Below are 10000 nucleotides of genomic sequence, written 5' to 3'. Positions count from 1 at the left end.
TGTCCACAAAACCAGTTAGGGGCAGTGGTGGTTCAAGTGGTGAAGGCTCTGGGTCGTTGACCGGAAGATTGGGGTTCAAGTCCCAGCACCTCCAAGCTGCCACCATTGGGCCCTTGAGCAAGGCCCCAACCCACCCTGCTCCAGGGGCGATGCATCATGGCTGACCCTGCGCTCTGACCCCCAACCCTCAAGGATGGGATATGCGAAGAAAGAATTTCACTGTGCAGTAATGTATATGTGACAAATAAAGACTTCTTAACAGTCAGTTCCTGTTCTTGCTCACGTTATCGTTCCATCACAGGCTTTGTTTCTCTCTCTCTCTCTCTAGAAGAAGGGAAAACAAAACACAGCTTGCAACATCTTCTATAAAGTGTTAAATAAATCTCCTCTCACAGAAAAACTTCACATCAATTATTCAGTTAGTTTGTAGAAGAGAAGAGTCGAGAGTGCTTTATTAATCTCTGAGGGGAAATTCAGCGTCGCTGCAGTCACAAGACGAGAGCAATGTGGAGGATAAGGATTTACAAAGACTTACAAGAAGTGGGCAATAAACACACACAAAAAAATACCACAGATTAATGTGAATACACACACACACACACACACACACACACACACACCTAACTCTCTTTTATTTAGTTATTTACAGACTGACACTGAGATTTCTGTAAAGATTAACTGGATGATTGATGTTTGTGACGTGAAGTCACATGACATAATGTGATGTGACGTGACATGAAGTGATGTGACCTGGCGTGAGGTGGCATGATGTCAAGTTGCGTGACGTGACATAAATTGACGTCATGTGACATAACGTGACGTGAAGTGAAGCGATATGGAGTCACTGAAGTGATGTGAAGTAATGTGACTTGATGTGACATGACGTGAGGTAACGTGACATGAAGTGACGCAATGTGACATGAAGTGACGTGACATGGATGAAGTGAAGTGACGTGACATGGATGAAGTGAAGTGACGTGACATGACATGACGTGATCTGACATGACATGATCTGACATGAAGTGACGTGACATGACATGACGTGATCTGACATGAAGTGACATGATGTGATGCGAAGTGACGCTACGTCATGTGACCCTTCATGAAGTGAAGTGACATGACATGATGTGATCTGACGTGAAGTAACATGAAGTGATGTAACGTGACATGACGTGATGTGACATGATATGAAGTGCCTAATAAACTAGAATATCAGGGAAAATTTCACTGTACTGTAAGATAAAGATAGACAGACAGACAGGCAGACAAGACTGATTGATTGATTGATTGATAAATAATTGATTGATTGATTGATTGATTGATTGATTGATTGATTGATTGATAAAATAATTGATTGATTGATTGATTGATTGATTGATTGATTGATAAAATAATTGATTGATTGATTGATTGATTGATTGATTGATTGACAAGTCAATAGTGTATAGTATAAGAAATAAATGCAAAGGAATATTATTGAATAAAATATAGAGTTATGTAGTGTGTAGTAACAGTAACAGTATGAGGTGCAGTGTGTGGAGCGACAGTGGAGCTCAGGGGGACTTTATGTTCTCCTGAGGGATCTGTAAGAGTCTGAAGAGTCTGAAGGCTGAGAGATGAGAGCTGAAGCTCCTCCTGAGCCTCTCGGTTTTATCCATCAGACTGCGGAAGCACTTTCCTGATCGCAGCAGTCTGAACAGGGTGTTCCTGCCGTGGATGGTCCATCTATGATGGTTTTCACAGCTCTGGATCTGGATCTGGTGTGATGTGGTGAAGATGTTCTGCAGGAGACCCGGACATGCGGTCAGCCGGACACAGCGTGTCTGCAGCTTGTGCCGTTTCAGCACCACACTGAGATCCACTGAGGTAGTAAACATCCTTTAGCTCCGGTGTAGAACATTTTCACGATCCCTGCAGACACCATGAATTTCTTCAGTTGTCTCAGATGTACAAGCTCTGGTCTGGGATTGTACCCCTGAGCTCAGATGTGATGAGTTCAGATCAAAATCAGAAGTTAATGCAGGGATTATTGCCACATTGTTCACACGGAGTGGTACATGGACAGGGGGTAGGATGGGATGAAGAAGGTCAGAAGATAAACATTAACGTGTGAGAGGAAAGCAGAAGTGGTTTTAGTGGCTTGAATCGAAACTGCCATTAAACTGTCTAAAGCAGATACCACACAGTTCCTCTGAGGACAAATATAATATTTCACAGGTGAAGAGGAACCAGAGGAGGAAGAAGCAGAGAGGCTGGTGATGGAAACATAAATGTAAACATAAACAGATAAAACAAAAATGGTGATGTTTTTCTATCCATAAAAATATACTCATGAGCAAATTGCTGGGATGTAAAAGGAAAAAAAGGAATAAAAAGTGAAGTTATAGATAAATAATCGACCTCGTGGTGATGAAAGCAACTCTTCTTCCTCACATCAGTCCATTGTTGAATAGTTTCCCAATACAGCACATCATAGTATACCTCAAGTATTGTTGGTTTATTATTCGAGCTCACCAGTGAGGCTTAGGCATTACTGAGGCCTTTACAAGACTATATTTCAACATATTTATTAGATATATTTTATAATGTATGATCCATCTACAAACAGTCAGTTTGTGAATTGAAATCCACCAATCTGGCAACCAGCAAACACTTAGTCTGATATGGAGAGACTTTTTGTAAATAGTAGTGAATTAGTAAAATTGAAATATTTGTGCACTATGAAGAGAAATTTATGATGCGGATGAAGAGGAGGAAATGGTGAGGGGGAGAGAGAGACAGAGAGAGAGAGAGAGAGAGAGAGAGAGAGAGAGACAGAGAGACAGAGAGAGAGAGAGAGAGAGAGAGAGAGAAGAAGATGAAGATGAAGAATGTGGGAGAGAGCTGCTGGGTTGAGTTTAATAGTGCTGTGAAATCATACTGGCAGTCACACACACACACACACACACACACACACACACGGGCCAGAACAGGCCATACTCTAACAAGGAAGCTCTCTCAGATAGAGGAGATTTAATGACTCTTGCTGAAAAGAGCACACAACCTTCACTTATATTCCAGCAGCCGTCTTTATCTCTTTATCTCCTTATCCCTCTCTCTCTCTCTCTCTCTCTCTCTCTTTCTCTTCTGAAAGCTTCTCCAAAAATCCTCCACTTTAAAAACACATCGTAAGTCATGACCTGACTCTCAGAAGGAGTTTTATCGCATTTACGGAGTGACAGCAAGCGGAAAAAAAAATCCACAGTCTACTCTGATGTATCTAACACTTCCTGTGATGAGACTAAAATAAACCACATTATGAGTATTAAACCTGCTACCAGACAGTTTTTTAATCATTTTAAGCTTAAAATAATAATTCAGAGAATTTATTTCTATTAAGAATCAGCCAATAGAGTTTTAAAGAGAATTGAAACTAAATATAATGCAGGGAAACGAAACGTGGCTATAAATAAATAAATAAATGTATAAATGAATGAATAAATTAATGAGCTTTTTTCCTTTCATTTTTCTCCCTTTTTTAAGTCTTTATTTGTCACAGTACGTTACTGCACTCTGAAATTCTTTCTTCACACATCCCACCCATCCTTGGTGGTCAAGGGTCAGAGCGCAGGGTCAGCCATGATACTGCGCCCCTGGAGTATCATGCTCAAGGGCCCAACGGTGGCAGCTTGGCAGTGGTGGGGCTCGAACCCCGATCTTCTTTTCAACAACCCAGAGCCTTAACTACTGGAGCTGACTGCATTACAAATGTTGGTTATATACAGAGTGCATTCATACGGAACATCTACTGGTCATACTGGACATGTTCTGTGTTTATATCGTGTAGGAGGCAATGTTTTATTCTACATCCAGTACGGAGTGCAGGTAAGGTGGCTGCAGCACCGCAGTTGAAGCAGCAGAGGGCGCTTAGAGGTCATTCCGGCATCAGAGCTCCTCCCTGAACCCAGCAGACTAAACCATCAAATCAAGTGAACTGACCATGACACTCCATGTAGTCTGAGAGAAGGCACGTGAATGAACAAGGCTGTGAGCTGTAAGCATCAACACCGTGATTTCTCATCTCTCGCTCTGGAAGTGAAGCGAAGGAGGAAAATCTGCAGCTGAAAAAAAAAGTCACACCGAGGCAGAAAGCGAGGAAGTGGGGAGGTGAGGAAGAGGATGCTGCCAAACTCACTAATGTGTTTATATCTTTCAGAACAGTGTGGAAGCCACCTCACAGAGTGATAATGAAGTCACACACACACACACACACAATACACACACACACACACACACACAATATATACACACACACACACACACACAATATACACAAAACCAGAGAGAGAGAGAGAGAGAGAGAGAGAGAGAAGGAGCAACAGACAGAAAGAGGGAGAGAGAAAAAGATATACAGACAAGAAAACCAGAGAGATAGAAATAGACAGAGAGAGAGAGAGAGAGAGAGAGAGAGAGAGAGAGAGAGAGAGAGAGAGAAGGAAGGAAACCAAAGAGATAAGAGATAGATTGAGACAGAAGGAGAGCAAAAGAAGTAGAGAGAGAGAGAGAGAAGGAGCAACAGACAGAAAGAGGGAGAGAGAAAAAGATATACAGACAAGAAAACCAGAGAGATAGAAATAGACAGAGAGAGAGAGAGAGAGAGAGAGAGAGAGAGAGAGAAGGAAGGAAACCAAAGAGATAAGAGATAGATTGAGACAGAAGGAGAGCAAAAGAAGTAGAGAGAGAGAGAGAGAGAGAGAGAGAGAGAGAGAATGAGATAGAGATTAAAAATAGAGAGACAAAAATAAACAGAGAGACAGGAAACCAGACAAAGGTAGAAATTATATTGAGACACAGAAATATGAGAGAGAGAGAGAGAGAGAGAGAGAGGGAGAGAGAGAGAGAGAGAGAGATCACACAGAGTAAAAACAGTTCTTCATTTTTTCATATTTATTAGAAAAAATATTTGAAAATAACATCATTCCCCAAAAAAAGGAGGATATTCAGGAAAAAACAGAAGCGGGGAACAGGCCGGAGTCACACTGTCACCTCACCACCTCTCACACTCCCTGTGTGTGTGTGTGTGTGTGTGTGCGTGTGTGTGTGCGCGTGTGTGTGTGTGAGGCTACTATAAAACACAGCACAAAATACTGGTCAGGTTGCCAGATTGACATTTTCCCACATTTTGGAAAATCCAGTGTTTTCTCAAAGCAACCCAGACCTGTACACTGTAGGTGGGGTGGGGGTGGGGTGGGGGGTGCTGGGGGGGTCCCAGGCGAGGTGGGTTGGGATGACAGCCACCACTTCCCAGATCGGTCCGATAAAAAACAGCTGAGGAGGTGGAAAATTTCCCAACCTGGAAAACACCAGTCTGGAAAATACCACTTATTCATAAATAAATAAATAAAAAAATTTAGATAACACACTGTGAAGGTTCATAGAATGAAATTAGAGTCAACAGTGTTAAGCATTTTATTTATATATTTTTGCTCTTCCTGATTGGCTGACAGAGCAGACAGGGGGTGGGGCTTGTGGATGGATCTCGTGTCTCATGCTGATATCATATCAGCTCTTTCACAGGGTCTGTGCTCGTCTGTTTACATCTGATGGATGTGTTTTTGTCAGTTAACATAGTCCTGTGTGTGTGTGTGTGTGTCCTGCGTTACACTCTACTGCGTCATTTAAAGGATGTTATTTACACTGACATCATTTCCTGTCCAGTGTCACCCAAATGAGGATAAAGGTTTCCTTCTGAGCCTGGTTCCTCTCAAGGTTTCTTCCTCGGATCATCTCAGGGAGTTTTTCCATCACCACCTTTTCGTCACCTCAGGCTTCTCATTAGGGATAAATGTTAGGGATGAATACCAACTTCAAAATTTTTTATTTTTATTCTATGTGCATTGTTAAAAGCACTATACAAATAAATAAACTGAAGCTGATTTAAAGCAGGGTTTCTCAAACATCTCAATAACCCTGGTAGATCCCCCTGAGCAGGTTTCACATCTGACTCCACTGTATCGCTTATCGTCATCCTAAACATCGCTTTTAACCCCATTTAGAGGGACGTTTCACACGTGTCACACGGGATCCGGGTTTTTCCTGGGGTCATGACGCAGGATCGGTGCGTTTTTTGTTTTTAATGTAAACTCTACTTTGCGGAACGATGCGGCGTTACAACGTCACGACATCCCGATCAGAACAGACTGAACAGCGCACGAAGACCTCATGTTCCGTCACGGAAACCCAGAACGATGTGTAAACTGTAGCTATTGAAGAAAAAAATAGATAAAAATGACGTCCGGCGGTGATGGAAAACATGTCAACCCGGAGTGACCAGGGGAAGAGTCTGTTCAATACAAACTGGACGCCTGTCAGAAATAATAATAATAATAAGAGGAAGAAGACTGTTTTAAGGAACTGAATGAAAAATTAGAGGAAGCTGGAAATCAACGACGAACGGCTGGTCATGTAAACCTTGACGCTATACTGGCGGACGCTCTTATCATTTATTTAATTTTTTATTTACACAACCAAGCAATTGAGGGTTAAGGGCCTTGCTCAGGGGCCCAGCAGTGGCAGCTTGGTGGACCTGGGGTTTGAACTGATGACCTTCCGGTCAACACCCTAACCACTAAGCTACCACATCCCTGTCCAATCAAACACCAGTCTCTTCATACAGCCTACAAAGAATAATAAGAAAAAAACATTCATATAATTTGCTCTCGCTTTTGTTTTCTTGCCTTTTGTGTCTCTCAGGAGGCTTAAAACAGCCGAGAAGGATTTACATAGCAACATTTTTCTCATCACTGACGCGAAAGCGTGAGACGAGCCATTATTTAAAGAGGTCACTCGCTGGATTTAGGACAATCAGGGTTGCCGAGACACAAGCAAAAATACGTCAATTAGAAGAAGGTTTCCTAAACCCTTATGAAGGGTTTAGGAAAGTTCTAAGATTAAGAAGAGCCGGGATTCAGTGTTGTCCATCCCCAGGGGTCAGATCTGAAGTGTAAAACCCTTCAACTGTGTTTTATTAGCTTGAAATCTCATACTTACCAACAAGTTCTATTTGAAACAAGGTCACATTGTGCACACTTAAAAAGAATAGGGTTCTTGGGGTTCTATATAGAACCATGAGGTTCTTGACCAGCAGAACCCCTGAAGAGTGACGAAGCATTTCTGCAAGTCAAAGAAAAGGTGAAATGGGTGCCATTACTTCTGGAGTTTGATCTGTACGCTCTGAGATGTTTAGAGTGAGGTGTTTAATCAGATTATTATCAGCCGCGGGTTTGTGTGGATCGTCCGGCTTATTCTCGAGTCCCTGTGACACGGCTGTTGCCATAGAAATGAGTATTAAAATGAGGGAGGGCTTTGATACAAACCTGTGCTACTGTTAGAGAAAATTTGATCAAGACCTTCTGACCAATCAGGTTCGAGAACTCGACAGCAAGGCGGGGCGATGCCAGATCTGCAAGTGTGTGTGTGTGAAGGGTGTGTAAGGGGTCAGTGTGGTCCCGTCCGTTACATCTTTAGTCTGAAGAGGGCACTGTGCTATAATATGAGCCAAAAAAAACAAAACAACAACAACAAAAATAATAATAGAAATGAAAACTACACAAATAAAAAAAAAAGTCCTTCAAAAGGCAGGAGTTCAAATTTTTCCATCCCTCATAACTCTCTTATTAAAATATCTCTTCTGTTTTTCTTTACATATCAAACACACACACATACACACACACACACACACACACATTTCGTCCCATGTTTTCTGCCCGAGGACACAAAAACATCCTGTTTCCCTTTTCATCCTTTTCGTCTCATTGTCTCTCACAGTCCAGGAGGAAGTTGTGCATCCATAAGCAACCAATCAGGTTGTGGCAGGGGGTGCAGAGGGGCGGGGTTAAATCCTCAGTAGATCGGTTGCTCAGACTGATGTCCATCAAAACGTCCATTTCATTATTCCACCGTAGATGGAAGCAGGAGGATGTTGGGTGAGGGGGCGGAGTTATAGTTCTCGAGGGAAATTCCCTTTTCGCAGGCTCACACTCGCTTTTACGTTCTCACACACACACACACACACATGCACGCATACACACACACACACACACACTCTCTCTCTCTGTTCCAATGTGAACAATTATAGACAAAACACTGATTTAAATTCACTCCATAGAAGGGAATGTTCTCTCTGTTTTTCTCTCATTCTCTCTCGCTCGCTCTTCCTCCCAACAGTAGTCTCGTCCCTACAGAGAGAGAGAGAGAGAGAGAGAGAGAGATTAATAGAAGCAGAGACAGAGTTTGAGAGACAGAGAAAAAGAGACAGTGAGAGAGATATATTGCGGTGGAGACAAGACAGAATGAGAGAAAGAGAGAGATTTAGATAAAGACAAAAAGCACAGAGTCAGATTGAGAGAGAAACAGAGATAAAGATAAAGATTGAGATGGAAACAAAAAAGACAGATTGAGAGAGAGAGAGAGAGAGAGAGAGAGAGAGAGAGAGAGAGAAATTAAAAGAGAAAAACAGAGAGAGAGATTGAGATGGAAACAAAAAAGACAGATTGAGAGAGAGAGAGAGAGAGAGAGAGAGAGAGACAGACAGACAGACAGAGAGAGAGAGAGTTTAAATTATTTTCTTACATCAAGTCACCCAAAATTGTGTTAAAATTCCCTCTGGGCTTCATCATTAAACTACTTTTGACGTTTTAAGCGTTGCGTATCGGTCAGTAGAGAAGAGCTGTGTGGGCGTGTCAGACCCCATAATGATTGACACATGTGTCTCCTTGGCAACGCAAACAACCTGAAAGCGCAAACAAGTGCTAGTGCTTGAGCAGTGTCTATCGGTGCCTAAAAACCAGTACACGCCTCTGAGCTTCCTGTGACAACCAATGCCAGGTCAGAGGATGGACGTAAAGATGGACGGATAAAGGCACCGGGTTAAAGAGGAAGAGAGAGACACACAGATGAGAGGACAGATCAGTTCCGACACGGTCATCGTTTTCCATGTGGACCCACATGACAAGGGAGGATGAACAAATCGTGCGCCGGCCCTTTAAATCCCAAAACCCCCAAAGAACAAGCCCCTCCCATCCTGCCCCCCTTCCCCTTCCCTGCTGGATTTTCATCATCTATCCCTCCATCCTTCTCTCCCTTCATCCCTCCCTCCCTCACCTTCTCAATCTTCTCGTCCAGCATTCTGAAGAACTCCTGCTGACTCTCTGACGTATGAATACTGAGGGAGAGAGAGAGAGAGAGAGAGAAGGAGGAGAAGGGAGGTGACACAAGAATTTTCCATTACAACAAGCACAGAATAAAAAGACATTTTCTTTCCATCCATTTTGCAGAAATTTCTCTCTCTTTCACACACACACACACACACACACACACACACACACACAAAACAAAATTAAATTAAATTAAATTCTATCAAATAAAAATAAATAAAATAAAACTAAAATAAATTTAAATAAAATAAAACTAAAATAAAATAACAATATATATTTATGTCAAATAATAATGATAAAAATAATATTAAAAATAGTAGTGATTGTGATTCAGATGATGCTTAATCACAATGAGAAAAAAAAGTAAATAAAATAAAATAAAATTAAATTAAATTAAATAAAAAACACAAGGCTTTCATATAAGGTAAAAAAAAATCAATCTAAAAAATTCCATAAAATCCCCACCGGGGTCACCGGGGATCTTAAACTTAAAAAATACATCTCAAATTAAATATAATACGTTTTCACACTTTTTAAAAGCCAGTTTAAATAATTTAAGCACTGTATTTGTGAAATTTCACATTAACTTTACATAAATAATGATAATAATCCATTTCAGCCCAATGATCCATTTGACACGTCTACATCGTCTCAGCGCTTAAACACTGAATCTGAGGAGGAGGAGGCTGTGATGGATTTTTATTTTTTTGTTGTTTATTGCAGAACAGCAGCTCACACATGAATGAAGTGCAATTTCACACTTTAGGTTTATTTCTGTCATCGTGAGCAAGCTGTGTGTCTTATAC

At 41.5% G+C, this 10000-nt stretch overlaps 1 protein-coding gene across 1 annotated transcript in view; it reads right to left on the bottom strand.

Moving 5' to 3' along the window:
- Nucleotides 1–4943: 4943 nt before the first annotated feature.
- The window catches only part of zgc:92140 (uncharacterized protein LOC447854 homolog), a 34523-nt gene continuing 29466 nt past the window's right edge, over nucleotides 4944–10000 (bottom strand). The window contains exons 5-6 of the mRNA XM_058389967.1: nucleotides 9142–9202; nucleotides 4944–8216 (exon numbers count right to left, since the gene is read on the bottom strand). Coding sequence (XP_058245950.1) covers nucleotides 8136–8216; nucleotides 9142–9202 — 142 coding nt within the window. The 3' untranslated portion in view covers nucleotides 4944–8135. The remainder of the gene's footprint in view (nucleotides 8217–9141; nucleotides 9203–10000) is intronic.

Source organism: Hemibagrus wyckioides, linkage group LG05 (assembly GCF_019097595.1).
Source record: "Hemibagrus wyckioides isolate EC202008001 linkage group LG05, SWU_Hwy_1.0, whole genome shotgun sequence".
Taxonomy (NCBI): Eukaryota; Metazoa; Chordata; class Actinopteri; order Siluriformes; family Bagridae; genus Hemibagrus; species Hemibagrus wyckioides.
The sequence above is the reverse complement of the archived record's forward strand: the minus strand, read 5'-3'. Positions and strand labels throughout refer to the sequence as shown.